This window comes from Falco rusticolus, chromosome 7 (genome assembly GCF_015220075.1).
Source record: "Falco rusticolus isolate bFalRus1 chromosome 7, bFalRus1.pri, whole genome shotgun sequence".
NCBI lineage: Eukaryota > Metazoa > Chordata > Aves > Falconiformes > Falconidae > Falco > Falco rusticolus.
This window is the reverse complement of record NC_051193.1, coordinates 66491228-66510428: the sequence shown is the minus strand read 5'-3', so window position 1 is coordinate 66510428 and position 19201 is coordinate 66491228. Positions and strand designations below refer to the sequence as shown.

Genomic DNA, 19201 nt, shown 5'->3' with positions numbered 1-19201 from the left:
TACATGGAGCATGACTCAGGGAACATGGCTCCCATGAGCTTACAAGTAAGCAGCAAAACAAAAGACTGATCAAGAACCCAAGGAAATGCAAAAGACTAATTGACTCACCTGGATACTTGGTGGTGAACGATTTTTTCGGGTTGTAGTGGTGGCCATCGTAGTTGTGGTTTCCATGACTGTAGTAGACATTTCTGGTGGCACGGAGGTTGTGGGCGTTGTTCCCAAGATGGAAGGGACTTCACCAACAAGTCGGACGCTTCCGTTGATTTTGATGTTGGGGTTGTTCTCTGCTGCCATATTCAGCACTTTCAAGCCGTTGTAGTAGAGACCGGAGAGCTGGCCTTGGAAGAGACGCCCTCTGTCCTTCCCTCCTATGGCTATTTGCGCCTGGGTGTTGAAGATCGTTAACTGTCGTCCTAGTGAAGGGGGTGAATAACATTATTGCCAGACATTTCCTTTGTTTTGCATCTTACATTGAGTCCTGGCCGGAAATGATGGACAACAAAGAGGTAGATTCATTCTTGGTAGCGTTTATGATGACTGTAGAAATACGGTACAGAAAAGTACTGCCTAAAGCTTATTCATAAGGAAGATTAACCTGAAAGCAAAAACAGCTAAAACTGAACCTCATATTTCAGCATCCACTCACACATCAAAGCTCTGGAGGAGCTTTGACTCAGTCAGAAATTTGAACCCACTCTTTTAGAGTTGGATCCATTGAAAACTACAAATAAGGCTCAATATGTGGCTATTTTACTACTATCAATTCAGATTGCAGTTCCTGTCAGGGTTTACCTCATAAGCAAACCTATTTTGACTGGTCAAAGGATGGGATTAACTCATAAAGCCACTTCTAATAATGCAAAGCTTTTAAGGGGTGGCTTAAGCGCAGTAAAACATTGGAAAAAATTGATGGTGATATAAAGATTGTGTGTGAATCTTAAGACAGGATCAGTCATGATCTTCCAGCTATGAATATTGTGTTGTGAAGGCTCACATATCTAAACCCAAGAAACACTAAATGCAAACATTTCTGATGTCTCTGAAAGAGCAAAGTTTTTGAAATAATGAGGATAACATAGTGCTTCAGATGATTAAGCCCCAGAATGCCTTACATGTGACTCCCCTCTTGCAGACAGTGAAATTCATATGTAGGCAGGTTGAGAGGTTTACTCAAGGTCACACCTTGAGTGTTAGGAGTGGTCCAATATGATATATAATGAAAAATATATTTATTAAAAATAAATCTAGCAACAATTGCCAATTCACCTCATTTTGCAGGACACACAAATCACATTCAGCCTGGACTGTTCTATAAATACTGCTTATGTCCCAGGCTGCACTAGGTTGACTATGTTAAGAAATAAATTGCTTCACGCAGTGCAAAGGCAGTGCCTATAATTTCACTGTTACTCAGAAGATTAGAGGCATGCCACCTGGAATCTGTTCAATTAACCGACAACCAGACTGGGCAGAGCGCAGAAAGGTTATCAAGTCAATCATCATTCAAATATCTATGTAGTTTCCCATTTTTATGAAGTTTGAAACGCATGTTCCCATCCCATTCCCACTCCCCAGTTCTCACTCACCACTTTCTCTCTCTAGTCAACCCTGATGAGAGGTGCAAAATGCCACCACATAGCAAAGCACAGCCTATAACCCACTGCTCACTCCTTCACAGCCAGTGGTTAGAGTAGATCAAAATACAAGGGGGGGCTCACCAATTTTGGTGGTCGTCGTGACGGGTCTTGAAGTCAAGTGGTGATGCGGTGTTGCATCATCTTATGGTGACAGGATGGACCATGGGGAAGAGAACGGGGACAAGAGAAGAAATGTATCTGAAAGGAGTTCCTGTCCCCAAAGACAGCCCTAGCTAACTAAGCAAAAAGTGTATGGAGAGGTGTAACATATGGACATGTGGAGGTGGGCTGCACGTCCCTGGTGCTCCTCACCCACAGATGTATAAATGAAACACTAGGACTTGATCAGGGTTGGGTAACCGCATTGATGAAGAAATGAGAAATAAAAATGGAGGATATCCTTCCCCTGGAAAGTGTTGAAACACCTGATGCGATATTCTGCATCTCAAAAGGTTTTAAACTTACCAGGGGCAACGTATGTCTATTAAAACATCAACAAACATGCACTGAAGCCACACCTCCTCAGCATGTAAACAGAGCCTTTCCTCTCATCTAGGAGGAAAACTGGATCCAATAACAATATCTGTCAATATCGACAGCCCAGCTCCTGTCTGAGCTAGGTGGAATGGCACTGTACGCTGTAGAAGGACAAACTCTTGTCATATACTATGTCCTTAGTTTGCTTTTCCCCTCTGTCCTGTTGTGCTTTGGATTTTTTTTATGGATATGCTGTCAGCTCTTTACTACACCCCCTTCCCTTCTCTTCACACAGCCCCTCCCTCTCGTACTGTATTTATTTATGTGCTGTCCCTGCCCCTGCGTACCCAGACATTTCACTTGCTACTGTTCCTTCCTTCTCACCCTCACTCATGATGGAGTGCCAAAAGGCAGACGTGAAGAACAGGGCGTTATTCCACCAATACTGAGATGTTATCCCTGAAAATGGAGGGAAGGTACTGACTATTCAAAGCTTTCCATTTCCACTCCTTTCTCCCTTTAAATCAATACTGTATGTTTTTCATCTTTTACCAAAAGGAAAAAGGGTGGGCAATGATGAGGAAGGAGAATTTTTGCTGTCCCAGCTAGGAGTGCTCCCCAAGCCAGGATAGAAAACAGGTTCCCTCCCTTTTACTGGAGCACGACGACTTCCTTCAGGATGTCATCTATTCTAACCCAAGCTCACAGCACAGCATTAGACATCCCTGTCACATCTCTCACTTTACTTTCAAGAATGAGGAGTTAGTATATTAGGGCTGAAAAAGAGATCATGACTGTATTTCTAGGCCTTCATCTGTGTCTAATAATGCTGAAAGAGAGTGTACACCAAGGAGGTGGCCCCACCGCAGTAAAATAGGAGCACTGACTGCATGTTTTGGGGTCTGCCTTGCTTGTGAAGTGGTCTTCCAGACCAGGATTCATGCACTGCACTGTATGGTTAATGCTGGAGATAGCAGTGGTCCTAGGACTGTGTTTGCTAAAAGAACAATCACTTGTTGGAGTCACCTACGAACTGTCGCTCGTCATTCTTCATTTTACAATGGTGTACGCACGCATGAATAAAGACAACAGGGAAATGTATATGGAATGAAAGAAAACTGTCGAGAGAATATACCCTTAACTTGATGCCGCTGTCGGTCTCTTCTGATCATTCTTTTGATCATATATATGGATGTGAAGCCCTTACTTCACCCAAGTAAAATCTATTTGGCCACTGAGTTTTACTGAGGAACTGTTTACATTAGTAAATTCTACCAGGTGTGTAAGGGTTGCGGACTTACGGGTTTTTTTTCCATAGTGAATTCTTCCTCCTGCTATTTTAGTGTCATACTAAAGAAAAATGGTGAGCATATTTTAAGTTTTTGAGGTGTTTCGTAAATATTCTGTATAGTTCAAGCTCTCATTTCTTTGTTTGCTCTCTCATTGACTTCTTCATTTGGAATAATGAATACCAATTAAAAACAGAGAAATTTTACTGAAGTGCAACTTTTCTACAACAGTAGGAGAGATTTTGGGTCTGGTTTTGCAAATCCTAATTCACACTAATAGCTCTTGCTTCAACAGTGCAGTCACTTCCATCAATGAGACTTCACGTGTAAGTAAGAGAGATTTGAAGAATTAAGCAATTCCAGGATCAGTCCTTTTGATGAGATGCTTCTGGATCTGTATTAGGTCATCCAGTTGCAGAATAGGTAACATCTGTGCCTTAGCAGACACCATGTATTCTGCTAAGGAAATCTGCTGGTTTTATGACTACTTGTTGAACAATTTAGGATTAATACTTCTTTTACTCACATACATAATCTCAGTGAGGTTAATATGGCTTTGTTTTTCAAAATGTTAAATATTTTGCTAATTACTCATATAATCAAGATTTTAAATCTGGGCTCCTCTTGAAAATATTTTAAACTGTTCTATAAAATTCTAAAAAAACCCAAAACAAAACCACAAAAAAAAAAATCCTAAACCCAGCAATGATGCTACTCCAGAAAGACGTTGGGTTATATTTCTTTTCCAAGAATGAACTATTTCACTGTTATGAATAATGGAACAGTGTTACCAAAGGAAGACCAAATCTATGGCATTCAAAAATGTCAACCAAAAAGTGTTTCATCTTAAATCACACAAGCCAAGAACTCATGTGGGCAAGACAGCTATTCTATGTGCTATCTTTTTGATGAATCTATCTATTCCTCCATCCATCAGTTCATCTTGTTCCATTTTGATAGCAAGCTACCCTTTCTCTCATCATCTTTATAAAGTCTTCTGACAGAAGGTTTCCGTGTTACATTAATTGTTGGATGGATGACCAGATGGATGAGCAGGTTGGTGAACAGCTAGGTCAATTATTTGTTCTTAGTATTTTTTTTCATGTGAGTGGTATCTAAGTTGCTGAAATCGTCTATCTAGTTTGGAATGAAGGAAAAAAGCTATTTTGTCTCAGGTGTTACACTGAACAATATCATTCCCTAACACAAAGTGTGAAGACTGAATTTCCTTTCATTTTAGTGAAAACATGGCCCTACCCTTCTAGCTCAAAAAAAGCTAGTGCTTTGGGAATGTCTGAATGCTCCGGTCTTGTCTTTTTTATACCCTATGCACATGTGATTGTCTTTTAACAAAGCATCAATATCCACGAAAGGTAGACTTCAGTTCAAAACTTCAGGATGACTTAAAAATGAAAGTGCCTTGGCATGCTTATAAGCTTAAACTTGGAGCAACAGTGACATAAAATGAAAAATCTGGTGGAAAACCAAAAAAGAAAACCCCAAAGACTAAAATCAAAACCACAAAAGAAAATGAAGGTGGGTTTCTCAAGCACATGAATGGCATCAAGGTATTAAACATGCATCTCTTTTAACAAAATCGAGGCAATCATTGTCTTTAGTGTTAAAGGGACTTTAGCAATACAAACTTACCAAAATTATCCTCTTTTTAGTGTTAAGCTTTATTTATTTATTTTAGTTTGGTCTTGTAAGTTAACAGGGCAACCCACTGAGACTCAATAAGCATTTTCTGTATACCTTTATCTTGAAATTTATTTACAATTTCACTGAATTAACTGTTCTATAAAACCCTGGTGGTCAAAAAAAATATTTGTTTTTGTTACACAAAAATTTTAGTCTTACTTTCACAAATACTTTAGCTTTAGTTACAAACATTACACTGTTGTAGACCGAACCTGAAAAGTGGGCAACGCTGCCAGCTCTTATTGAAGTCAACAGGAACTGAGTGTGCACAACACTTTGCAGGATCAGATGCTTCACATAAAAATATTTTGACTGTGGTCAGCCACATCCTTTGTGTCCTTAACTTAAATTCATACGAACCAAATCAATTTGTTAATTCAGCTGAGGACAGAAGCTTGAAAAAGAACATAAATTATCTTTTTTCAAACCTACAAAACAATGGTTTTCCCTCTTAGAAAATTTGTTAACCACCATAGTCTATGTCAGCACAGAAAATGCAAGATCTGAGTTCAAAGGTCATCCCCTTTTATCAGCAGTAGTTTCTTAAGAGGAAACAAGAGAAGATCGTGTTCTGCTTTTTCTAGATGTCAAGGCAAGGAATGAGTTAGTGGGGGGGGGTTATTTTTATTTTTTAAAACACCAATTTAGTGTAGAGGGAGATCTTCCTGACTTAAGCTTCACCTTAACACCAAGAGCCCAGTCCAAACCCTGCTGAAATCAGTAAGAGTTATTCTGTTACCTTCAACAGGCTTTGGAATGGACTCTACATTGGAGATTTTTCTCCCCATCCAAATTCCTGATTAAAAAAAAAAAAATACTGTTCTGGTGCAAGTCCCATTTCAACAGGTCACAGAGTGCATGCAGAACTCTCATTCAAGCCAGCTGGACTTATGCACGTTAACAATATTTGTGCAGAACTGAGGCCAATTACTCCCGGCAAACCCACAAAATCAGGTAGAGCTGCCTGAGATTAAATAAGGGAAGAATTGGACTGATAACTTAGACACATGTATCATTTCAGTGTTCCAGCTGTACTCCAGACATAGCATAAAAGAAACAGAACAATCATCTTTCTCTGTCTTCCTCATTGTAGTTTAAATGAAAATGTTAAAAAAAATTTTCTTTACAACATTTTTAAAAATTGTTTAATTATCTTAATACAAATAGGAAATACATAGCCATAGTGCTAATCAGACTAATGAGGAAAAAAAACCAAAACCCAAACCAAACTTACAGGAATTGGTTTAACAAATAGGTTTGAAATATTTTTCATAAAACTTTGATAATAAAGATATAAATGTAGTTTAAAACCAAATCAAAATAGGAAAATCATGCAGTGGTTAAATTGCCATAATACATGTTGTTGCTCTTCGCTCTTTGTTTTGTTTTTTTAGAAAATGTCTCCTGAATTTTTGCTTGTTTGTTTGTCATTACTGTTATAGCAAGCTTAGAATTTTGTCCCTTTAACTGCATTTTAATAGCAATGTATTATAGCATGATTTATCAACATATGGCAGGTGGAAGCTAACACAAATTATAATGAAAATTAAAACAGTCATTTATGCAGCAAGCGATTATCATTTAAGAAACATTTATTTGCAGGCTTTAAAAATGAGGGTTTAGAATCAAATGGGTTTAAAATGAACGTTTTAATGACTGTTACCTTTTTCCTGCAGCCACTCCTCTACGGGCCGGTTATATTTGAAGGGGATTTTCTGTTTTACCATTTGGAACCGTTCACTATCAGTGTTGCCTTTAAAGTTTAAAAAACAGCTTAAAAACAATCTGAAAAGTCAATGAAATAGTTAAAACATCCTAGATTTTTGGGTTTTTTTATGACCTTATTTAGCTATAAATAAATAAGTGCATGTGTGCGTACAAATATATATTTGAAAAGAGAGAGATGTATCTTTAGTAAAGTGGAGAATAGTTCTACATCCAATTGCCTGGGGTTCTGGAAGGTCAAAAAAGTTAAATCCTATGAAAACCATATCTCAGATTCTCCTCGGAGTATTTGTTTATCCAAATCAGTTAGAAGGCATGTGTAATTTGTTTGGGACATGAGACCTTGCGTGAACTCAGTGCCATGAGCTAAACCATGTTGATCAGACTCCAGATCTGATTGCATGAGGACAAGGCACTGTGTCAGTCACACCAACACACAGTAGTACTTAGATAAAAAACCTTCCTGTAGTAGCAGAAGACGTGTTAGGAGTAGAAACCCAATAAAGAGGGAAAAAAAAGGAAGAATTTATAAGAAATCTATGCTGGAAAGAGGTAGTAGAAGTTTAAAAAAAACCCTATGAGTAGGTAGATAGGAAAAAAAGGGAAGTAAAATTTAAAAAAGAGGAAGAGCTGTTAATTAAGGCTACCTGAAGGCTTGTGTCCAGTTACCAAAGACTTGGGCCTGTTGCCAGAAGAAAACAGAGGCTTAGAAACTAATGTAAATGAAAGCAGAAATAATTACCCAAGATATAAATTCTGGCAAGTGCAGTTCCATTGTTCCGCACTGATGGATAGCAGAGCTATCCAGCAAAGCGTGGTTTGGAGAAAAGCTCTTACCACTCCTACAGGACAGGGAGGAATAGGATTCACACAAAGGCTTTGCTCAAATTCCCTGGCTGCTGGAAAGTTGTACAGGTAAGATGGGTTGGGCCAATATCCAGCAGAAAGGAGCAGCTCAGTTTGATGGTGTTAGGAGTGACAGTAAACAAGTGCCATCATTCTGCTTTTTCATTTTCTTCAGCTACAGTCACTTACTGACTCATTCCAGTTTTTGCTTCATGTATTATTTCTATAAAAACTCTTCTGTCAGGCGTAAAAAGAGTGTGTCTTTTACAAACTTCATTATAACGTAGAAAACTAGAGTAAGCCCCCAGCTTACTGAAGTAATATTACCCTAAACAGAAGTTCAGTAGATCTGTGGTGCTCCAATACATGTTTTGAATAAATGGCAGCCCAAGAGTAAGCAACTGCTCTGCACAATTTGCAGTACTGCTTTTAAAATCCCACACATAAATAACCTAACGTGGCTTCACATCTATCTTACTTTCTGAGACAGAGGCTGGAATCTTTTTTTCAGTGCAAAGACACACCAAGGAAAAAAATCCAACCATCTATGACTAACAGCTGGCAAGATGCTTCACCCAGTCACCAGCAGACACTTCCATACTGCAAGCCGTATGACGGGTAAGCCTCACGCATTCGATAATCCTTACTGGGGAATTGTTGCTCCGAAGTGCTGCCAGCCTGTATGAGGTACCTGCTGACCACAGCTATCCCCTCCAGCATCAGCTGGTTACTGCTGGCTTTCTGGAACAGTGAGAGGCACTATAGCAACACACCCGCTATAAGCCCACAGGATTCACATGTCATAAAGCACTGACCTAATCTTTAGGGGTATTCGTAAAAATAATCATCCGCATCTCTTTAAATCCAGCTGAAAGGAAAACAGCAGTTTGGATTTGGGTTAATATCTCCGACTATAACGATGAACATTTAGGAATCTTGCTGTTTATTTACAGCAACAGATAAAACAAAGCTAAACCATTTCAGAGCAGCTTTACTGGCCTGATTCCTTATCACCTTCCTGGAAAGTCATCTACTTTTTTCCTTCCACGTAACAGATTCATTGTGGGAAACTGCTATTCCCCATTGTAGAAAGATCTAATTAAACACTAGCTGACACACACAGGTGTACCGGTTTCTCTATCCCACCTCAGAGACCTGCCATGTACAATTGGTTACTTGGATAAACTAGAAGGAAAGGATAAAATATTGGAAACACACTCTGTCAGTCATTCATCAAATAATATTAAAAGATGTAGTGTGGTGGCTTGCAGTCACTCACAGACATGAAGTTATCTTTAAGTACATTCCCAGAGCTCATAATTCATACTGGCACCAACAAAAAGTACCAAAAGTCAGTTCTGTACTTCCATGAATACAGACTGATAAACATAAAATTTGAATCATGGTCAATACAGGATTTAAGAAAAAAAATATATAAAGAGCAGCTGAGGCAATATAAACAAAAAAACTAAAAAAGCCTCCCACCTAAAGAGACAGAAATATTAACAAAAAAAATATTTTTGATCTGTTTATTAATAATAAGCTGATGACTAATGTAGGCTGGGGTCACACAGGTCAGTTATTTTCCCAATTTTTTAAACTAAAGGAGAGGTCTCTTTCCTGCAGGTTCTCCCAGTCGCTTAAGCCTGGGGAATTTTACACGCACTGGACAGGGAAGCAGACCTGCTGGTTTGGGGAGAGTGAAAACAAAAGCAATTAAGTCAAGTTCACTACAAAAACAATTCTTTTTTTAAGATCAGTTAGCAAGGCATTCTGCTTAGCCATTAGACCTTCTCTCAACACACTAATCCACGCTCTCCTTCACTAAACCAGCTAAATCTTGTAAATGCATAGAAATCCTGCATCTCCTTTAGGATATTTTTGGTCCGTGGCAGTATGCATATTTTTCTTTCTGTAGGAAAGGAGTACTAGGTCATGAAAGACACTTAGGAGGTGTTTCAATGGCACCGCAAGACCCAAATTTCTCTGTGAACTCATAAATCTCTCTGTCAACCCAGACTTCAACACTTAGAGACAGTCTGCTACTACATATATATTGCACATGATATAGAAAGACAGTTTCAGTAGAAATGGAGTTTTTTTCCCAACTATAGAGTATTGTTTTTTTACAGTGTTCTGAATAAGGACTTCTGGTTAGATGAGTGCATTGAAATCTAATGTTGATGGGCAAGAACACTTTCTATAGTACCAAAGAACTTCTATAACACACTTTATTCGGAACAAGAAACTCCACTGGCTTCACTCGGTACGTACATAAGCAACCTTTTGCTGGCTGCAATGACATCTTTTTTTCAGAATAAAGAATGATGCACAGTTCATGGGAGCACGAGAGTCAGCCAGTGGCTGGCATGGAGTGCTTCTTCCTCTGTGTGGAGGGCTGACTGTAGACAGGGAAAAAAAGGCAGTGGATTGAAATTTCTCGTAAGTAGGGCATCTGACAAGAACAGGCCAGCAAGACTAAGGTAAAAAGAAAGTGTGACAATAAAAGGAGACATGACAGGGAAAAATGGGTTTCTTATAACACAGTCTGAGACCTTCCAGAAAGCCAGTAATGATAACTATTCCCCACCGCATCTTTAAAGACTATTTTTTAAAAAAAATCAGTTTTAATTTAATTTTATTATTATTATTAGGCAGATATATTCAGCAAGATTAAAATACGTATAAAAATCATACCTTTAAAAGCTATGAAAAATTGAAGGACATTAGAAAATTCAAATAGGTTTAAATTGCAACATTAGTACCTGATCTATTCTCTTTTTTTGTTTTTAAATTTTATTTCAGACATTAATAAGAATGATTTTTAAAAACATGTGCATGAGAATGTGTTCACTGATATACTGAGTTACAACATTGAGTTGAAGAACAAGTTTTCCATTGTTAAGCACTTGGGAAAATCATTAAATATCAATAAAACGATACAGTTATTATAATTGATATTGACTTCGAATTGTCCTTTAAAAAAACAAACACAGCACTTGATATTTCAAAAAGGAAATACCACAGTTTGCAACACAGAGTAACATAAGTTCAACAAGAAGCAAGCTCATTAGACCCCTGGCAGCTGACCCAGGGTGTGATTAAGGGGGATTCTTGCCCATTTTCATACACAGAAATTTTTGGTAACAATCCTATTGTAGCCTCAAGGCAATGCTTTTCTAGAGCTGAACGATACATATGTTCAAACAATCCCTTCACACAATGCATCTAGATCCCCTCTTTTTTCTCTTTGAGTCCAGCTCCAATTCAAGGCTGTACTTCAGAGTAGAATACATAGGATTAAGAGAGCAATTTAAAATTATCTTAGAAAGTACATTTAATCCTATAGCTCTTTTGCATTGAGAATCAGTGTAGGTCTCAAAGGTCTGCAGGATATAATTTGTTACAGTAAAGTTGTGTTGATTAGTTTTGCTACTTGTGATTTACAAAATATTTTTCCTCTCATAGGTTCTAGCTGCTTAAATGAGACAAGTACCAATACAAACAGCTCATTTAACGTAAACTTCCTCCTTTTGCCTTCATCTGCATAACAAATTCCTGTATATTGATATGACTTATGATCTGCTTCTGGACTTAGCTTCTTCTAAAGAACTATACCTCAGAAATGCATTCTTCCACCTATTTTTTCTCATTTCTGATGCAAAATTCTAAAGCACAGCCAAATACAACTCTGTGAAGACTGGGATCAAAAAAACCACTTTTATTTCATTTAGTACTTATCTGTACAACTAACAGAAATCCTACTGCATCTCCTAAGTTTTCCAACAAACTGATAAGCATTCAAGCTCTTACAACCTTAAGGATTTTAATGGTAATATTTTGAGATCTTCTGGATCCCTGAATCTTGTTTAACCTGAACATTCAAAATATTTTGAATACCACAGATATTGCTGAGGACTAAATATTTTGGAGAGGAATCTAGCAGACGAGCTCTATTTTTTTATTTGTCCCTCTTTCTCCCAGGAAAATCTGGCACCTCAGTCATAAAAATCAGAGCCTGCTGCTTAAATATGACAGATTGCCAGTCTTCTGGATTTTTGGTAGTTTTTTGTTTGGTTTTTTTTTTTTTTTTTTTCCTGGAGCCCTCTGTATCCCTACTCCATAGGCTATACAGACAAATAGATCAGGTTCACATCCAGCTTCAGCTTTTGATAATCTTCAATTTAGATCAAACTAAAATGGGGGAAAAAGTCAAAATGAATTTGCTTGTGCTAACCACTATTAGCAGTTCCCACAGGAAACGTTTTTGATACAGTGCAACAGTTCAAGGGGAGACACTTTAAATTTGCTACTGGGCAAAGCAGAATTTCCTTCCACAACCATTCAACCCTGGATGATGTTGTGCTTTTCTGCTCCTGGACCCTTTAACAAAATAAACAATCTTTAATGCGATTAAACTTATTTCTAAACCAAAATGGATTCTTAAGCTAATGAAAGTAAAAGAGCAATTGAAGCTCTACAAAATGTTGCTTCTTGGCCTAGATACTAGTCATGATGATTTACTGCCTCCTTGGTGTGAAAGAGAAAAGCTGAAAGGTTCCAGCAAATTGCACTGGGCAGAAATTAAGTACTCGCTTCCAGGTGGAATATTAATCCAACCTGACGTGTTGTCAAGTCTGCGAAGATGCTAAAAAGAATACCATAAGAAAACATCCATCTGTCCTAAATTAACGCCAAAGGCTGTTTTGTGAAGGGACACTACAGCAGCAACATTTTCTTCATTGCTTAATAACTTTCAAAAACACAATAAGACATTTGTCTAACAAGCAGTTATTAAATGAAAGCCGATATGGTAATACTAAGGATTTAAGAAAACATTTTGATATTGGTGCCCAAGGTGTAGACTGATTCCACCTCTTCTTTCCCTTATTGTAGATGGAATTTCAGCAGGAGAAGGGCTAGCAAGTGTGTGATAGCTCAGCTGACCCAGCAGTCTTTAATGCCACCTCCCTTTGACTTTTTACGCGTGCCCATAATCTCACTAAGATTTACAGACACTTAATTGACATCAGTATGGGAGAAGGGCACGGCAGCCTGCTACAGCCCACAAAGTTTACCTTTGAGTGCTAAATCCTCTACTGACATAAACTGACTCAGTTGAGTTCAGCCCCAAAACTCTTCTAGAGCTGATGCTGCGTGCCCTGGAAAAGGCAACTCGCATGCATCACGGAGAAGCTACCATTTTCCCCTAATATCTAAGAAAGGGCACAAAAGTTTCAGAAGTGTGTTTGTGATTGGCAGACACTGAACCTCTTTAACCACTTCTGTTTTCAGGCAGCTGCTCTTAAAAACTTACAATATACAGAATTGTCCCATTTTCCCACTTGCTTAAGTAGATATTTTGTTTTAAATATCACAAAGTACAACCATCATTCATTCACATTTTATATTCATCTAGGAAACTAAGACAAGCCTATCTGTAGAGTTCAGATTTAGGACTAGAATCTTCTTCTTCCATAAATCAGAAAGGAGTAAAACCACTACAACCAGTTTTAGCATCAGGCCTGTTTTTCTGCATTACTATAAGACCATATTGTGGTTTACATTATACAACAGAGGGAATGTTTGCATTAAAATCAAAACATCTCAAAACTCTCTACTTTCAATGTTTTTTATAAAGCACTTGAAAAAAGTTCAAAGCGGAAACGACAGATGTGGCTTACACAGAAATGAAACAGGATGGCCATGCAACTAAACAAATAATTATAAGGCAGGTGATCTGGAATCTAACTGCTACAAACTGTCCCTCTACAAATTCTTGCAAAGCTTCAGTTTCGCCTTGTGTAACAAGGGGTGCTATGGAAGATTAATTCCAATCTGGGATTTTATTTCATTTGAGGGGACTGAAGAATAGCTGAGTCTTGACATTGTTTATCTTTGCTTCAGCTCTTGGATATTGGGTTTTTCCCTCTGCCTTCACAGTTCGATATGGTTGCATCTTTTGCTGTTGAATTCTCATTTTATTTCTTGTCCTCATTTCCCCCTTAGTCCTGGATGCCCTTGACTTTATCTTCAATTCCCTCAGATCCTATTGTTTGCTGGGAGCCACACCTTTCTTTCCGTTCCTCTCACTGTGGACTAGAGTTAAAAGCCGACCTTCACACCACAACTCTCCTCAGCTCACTGCCCTCATGACAAAAGACAATGAGGTCTCGGTAACATAAATACTAAAAATAGGAGAGAGAATTAACAAGCAAGATGACAACAGCAAAAGTTGCTCAGGCAACTGGAGTTGTTTCCAAGTTTCTATTGCCTCAACCAAAATCTTTATGCTGCTGCCACTCTCTAGTTTACCCTCTCTCATTTAGCCTAAAAAATATAGGGTCCTAATTCAAAGCAAAGCAGCATTCAGGCCAAAATCTCTGGGAAATTCAGAGGAAAACAAGGAGATTAGAGTCTATATGTCTGTCCAGAAGCTGCAGCTAACATGGGCTACTGTGACATTAATAAGACTAAGGAAGACTCTGAGAAGCCATCTAATTCACCTCTCTGCCCCAGGACAAGATCAGTAACATCTCAACCTCCCTTAGATTGGTCTTTCAATCCTGTCTTGGATGACTGAGAAAATGAGTGCCTTGCCCTTGATAATCTAACACAGAAGCACAATAGGAGCAAAACAAAAAGAAAACTCAGACTAGCAAAGGTAGAAGAAGGTTAATCAAACTTTTTCAAGCGTGCAGAAGAAAAAAAAAAGAGTTAGCCTTGTGAAAAGTGTGATTCAGGTCTTACTTTATATGAGCAGATTATACTTAATAATTTCAGCCCTCTAGAAGCTGAGGCCATGGGCATGAGACAAAAGCAGTCTGCTTTAGTTCTCTTTTGCTTTATGTCAAAAAAGTGAACTAGCGTACAGTATAGAGAGAGCAGTTAGCAGTTCAACCTTTTTACAGGTATGAAAAAAATTTGGTGTCTACATTACCAGACCTTTGAGATGATTTGTAAGTAATGCATAAATTATTGTTTTTTCACTGACCAGGTCCAAATTAAGCCCCATATCAGGCAGCCAAGGCTAAAGTAACTATTAAAGAACAGCTGAAACTACATATTGATCTTTCCATTTTAAACAAGGACAAATTTCATTTTGCAGGAAGAGATGTGAAACAGAGATCAGAATAAAATCCACAGCTCTGTCCACATATCCCACTTCTTCGATTCCTTTGAGAAAGGTCAGGATCTGATTTATATAGCCCAGTGGGAACAAGCAGCCATAACCAAATGACAGAAACACTTTATTTGTATCGACACTTCAAATTCTATTAATTCCCATTTATCTAAAGGCTTGCTTATCTGTTTTGTGGATTCCACAAAGTTGGGGCACAGAAACGCTGAATCTAGTTTATCTGTGTTGGGTTAGGCGCTGAAGCTACATGAGTGCAGCTAGTTTGCTTCCAGGATCAATGTGATATTGAAAACAGAACAAGCGCCTTTGCATGGTGCAGGATAGGAGGTGAGAAAACTCGTGGCCTTACACTTGCTTCATAGAGTCAGTGGCTCAACATCACACCCCTGCAGACAAGAGCGCTCAGGCAGACAGCTGGTTTATGGCTGACACAGACAGCACGGAGGCTGGGGTGGAAAGAGCACTGATGCCTGCAGAACCACTTGGGGCTCAGTGCACCACGCTCTCCGTTCAGGGCGGGCTCCTCTTCACGTTTATCAAGCATTACACCAGAACCGAGACTCCTCGTTGGAAGGTGCCGGCAGGCGCTCTGGTATCCATGTAGGAATCGGCTCAGTTACCACAGGACTTGCAGTCTCTGCCTCCGCGTTAGCGGTGATGGACCTGGGTTCATTCCACCAGAAACCATCAGATGGTCCTGGGTCTCATTTCCCTGGGCATCTGTTCTCAGGGAGGCAATAGGCGGAGGTGAATATACAACAAACAGAGGAAGAATGTACAGTGCTGAGTACAGGGAGGCTGCTCAGTCAGTGACATCAATGACAGTAATGCCTATAAAGCATTTACTCACCGATGAGGATTGGAAAGCTAACCAGTTACAAATAACAGAAAGGTGAAAACCCTGTGGAAGGAGGCAAGTTCTCTAGAGTGAGTGGCACAGGAAATAACTAAAAGCAAGTAAGAAACTGATGAAAGAAGTTCATGAAGAAGCACTTCCTATCAAGATTACATATTAGACAATGTTACTGTCTCCTCAGGGAAATTATTTAATTATTTAAAATTTTACTTCAGAAAGTGGTGGGGAATATCAGTTGGTTACAACACAGAATACATTAGACCAAACAGGCCTTTTCCATCTCTAATTGCTACAAATCAGTGATCTTTGCCTCCTCTTGAAATCAATTCTTCTGTTTACATCAACTTAGAAAAAATGAAACAGAATTCCAAGGCCCTGTAAGTCTTCTTAAAGACAAGGGCCATTCATAAAGCCAAGGCATGAACTAGAGGCACAGAAAACATTAATACAGTGAAAAAATAATTTCTGAATAACACTGTGTCAGAAGTAAGGTAGACCCATGGGAAAAGGAACCTGTAGTTTCTGTAGATATATTATTCCTACTACAACCTTTTAAGTCAATTTCTTTCTTGGAAGTGACCTGAGTTTTGGAAGTTGCTATGGAAATGCCAAGCAGTGAAGGGTTAAAACACCACTCAGTCTTGCACATTACAGACTGTCATGCAGAGTGAATCTCGCCAACTGTGAATTTGTGGGGCTAAAAAAACCAACCAAAAACAAAGACAAAAGATTTTGCAAGTCCAGCACTGGAGTTTTTGGACTCCAGGGTGCTCCAGGTACTCAGTAAATAGCAAAGATGTAAGTTAACTGGCCTAGAAAGGTTTTCATACTCAGTGAGGTGTAGAATATTTTCTATTTGATTTCCCAAAGATAATGTGAACTGGGGCTTTATCCCCCTTTACTGATTGGAAAACTGAGCCACAGAGTGGTAAAAGCATTGCCCAAGACTATAGGGAATCACATCTATAAAGCCAAGGCTGGGATTCAGGAACTTCTGGCTCCCAGTTCCGCGACTGGCTCCCTTCACCTCTGATCATCCTTTCACACAGTTGCTCTGCTTCAGTCCACAGCATTGGATTTCAATGACTTTGTACTTTCCAGCGCCTTTTAGTGAGCAGGGAGAAGGCTGATGCAGATGCCTGAGCCCCTTCTGTCACTGCATGTCAGCTGTGCCAACCTGGGATTACAGCTGGCACTGTTCTTTCTGCAGGCAATGAGATCAGAAAAGCACAAAGTTGTTGTTTCAAGCCTCTGATCCCCCAGGCCAGATGTTTGTTTGCTCACTGCGACTGTGTGTGTGTGCATGTATGAGAGGGACAGAGGGAGAGCCAGAGAGGGAGAGAAGAAAGAGAATATGTTATAACTCCATTTGACCGGGAAAACTGAAACAGAACTAACCCAGGAGAGAAACCTAACTATATTAATGTCTAGGAGTTCAGTGCACTGTGCTGTCTAGCAGCTTTCTTACCTTCTAGCAATCTTATTTGGCTTGATTGACTACATTATACAGCTACATTTTGTCATAGAATCATTTAGGTTGGAAAAGACCTTTCAGATCATCAAGTCCAACCATATGTATCGTTAGATGACTGAACCAATACTAATTCATCTTACTCCAGTGAAGGAGAAATTTATCACAAATTTTGGTGTTACTGCTTATGCTTGGTACCTGAACATTCATACAGTCATGGACCAGTGGACACAGACAGATGAGAACAGCTCATAATATTTGAGCATTCAGACCATATGCATGAGCATGCATATCCAAGCAGCTGTATACTTTAGCTTGGAATTGTTAGCAGGACCAAGCTATCAGGACATACCTACATCTCTTAGTATGTAATTACTATTCATGAGAAATGGCATAGCGATGATTTTAGCAAGAAATGTGCTGGATGTCAAAGATGCACAAGGAAAAACCCCATGGCTTGGATTCCCATGTGAATGCAATACACCTGTTTTGCACCGCAGCATGCCAGGGACAGCAACTCAAAGGCCTGCAGTGAGTATAAGAATGTAATCCCAACATTTAGGAAAATCCCTTGGCCCAGGGTTCTTATATCAGATACAAGAAGGGTAAGAACAACAAGGTAGAAAGATGCCCTATGGATACTTTATCTTGGCATAACTTCAAGTTATCATTCTGATAAACAGCATGCCTAGGATTGAGGAAATTTATCTCTTCATGAGTTACACTACATGCCACACTACCATTACCAAAGGTTAACGCAACTTTTCATAAGCACTCATTCTGTGTTGCAAGAATTTCTCTTACAAAGAATCCTAGGCTGTAAGACTAAGCTAAGGGGAAAGAACTGAGATTCCAGAATCAAAATCATCCATGGAAAAAAAAAAAAAAAAAATACATCAGGGAAATGGAGAAAAGTTACAGATGCCACTAAACTGCCTAGGTTTTGTTTTGTCTTGGTTTAGATCTGGCTGAGTAACATGCTGACAATACAGCAGAGCAACTTCTACCAAATTCCAGCTGGAGAGGGAGTGGGAGTGTTTCCACATGATCATGTCTCCTTGCATAAATTGAAAGGGAAAAAAAGGAAGCATTTGCTTTCCGACAGAGTAATAGAAATGTAATGACTGTAGACATGATAGAAACATGTACAGTTTCTGTTACCTCATGTTTCAGGTCACAAACTAAGCATAACAGTAGGACCATTTTTTTAGAAGGACGTCTTTTGGGGCATATTTTTGTTGTTGCCATAGTGGGTTACTGTAATTCTCTGAAGCATCGGGCACTTGGGTGCTTGCCAGCTCGAGAAGCTGATCAGATGAACAAACAGGTTTTGAGAGAACAGAATACAAACAGTCCCAAATCCAGGACCATTGCACAGATGTGTAATTTTTCCCATTAAAGCAAATTTTATTCTGATTTATTTGATATTTGCCGGTAGGTTTGACATATCGGACATGTAGTCTGATTCAGGAAGATGTATGAGTGATGCTTATAATCCAACTAACAGCATGCAGCAATATAATATACATCTCTGTTCTTTTGGACAGCACCGACAAAAAGTTTTCCTCAAATTGTCAGTATTTCCTGATAGTATTTTCTTTATCCAGGCTACAAACAATATAAAGTATATTGGCTAAATTAAAAGCAGTATTGCCTCTGTGGCATGCATTTGCACCTTAGAACAACCTTTTACGTGACTGTTACATAACAGTAATAGAGACTGCTACATAAGAATGCTTCTTATTCCTTCTCTCCTCTTCCTCACGTCTCAAGGACTATCTGCGGGAATTAGATGTTCATGGCTACTTGCACAAAGATACTATTCTATGTGTATCCTTCCTTAGGTAAACTCCTTCTTTCAATCCTTTTGCAAGTCACAATATAGTCACGTTTTTCTTTTTCTCTCTGTCTTTCCTCTCCTCTGTCCTCAGACAGAATCTGGCAGACAGACAAGCCCTACAGCACTTCCATGCAACTGTTGGTGATACAAGCAAAGTGAAAACAAACCACAGCATCATATGTCCTGTGGGAAAGCAAAACACAAAGTACATAGAA

General features: G+C 38.9%; 1 protein-coding gene across 40 annotated transcripts in view; it reads right to left on the bottom strand.

The window, feature by feature from the left end:
• The window catches only part of NRXN3 (neurexin 3), a 1022019-nt gene that overhangs the window by 110375 nt on the left and 892443 nt on the right, over nucleotides 1-19201 (bottom strand). For 15 of the 40 annotated variants that reach the window (XR_005105300.1, XM_037394499.1, XM_037394500.1 and 12 more), the window contains 2 exons: nucleotides 6771-6860; nucleotides 109-416 (listed from right to left, as the gene is read on the bottom strand). Coding sequence is in view for 38 of the 40 variants with exons in the window: in XM_037394499.1 (XP_037250396.1) it covers nucleotides 109-416; nucleotides 6771-6860 (398 nt within the window). In the remaining 2 variants the exon portion in view is untranslated. Of the gene's footprint in view, nucleotides 1-108; nucleotides 417-1721; nucleotides 1782-6770; nucleotides 6861-19201 lie in introns of all 40 variants that reach the window. The other 25 variants (XM_037394505.1, XM_037394498.1, XM_037394504.1 and 22 more) reach the window with 2 other exon arrangements.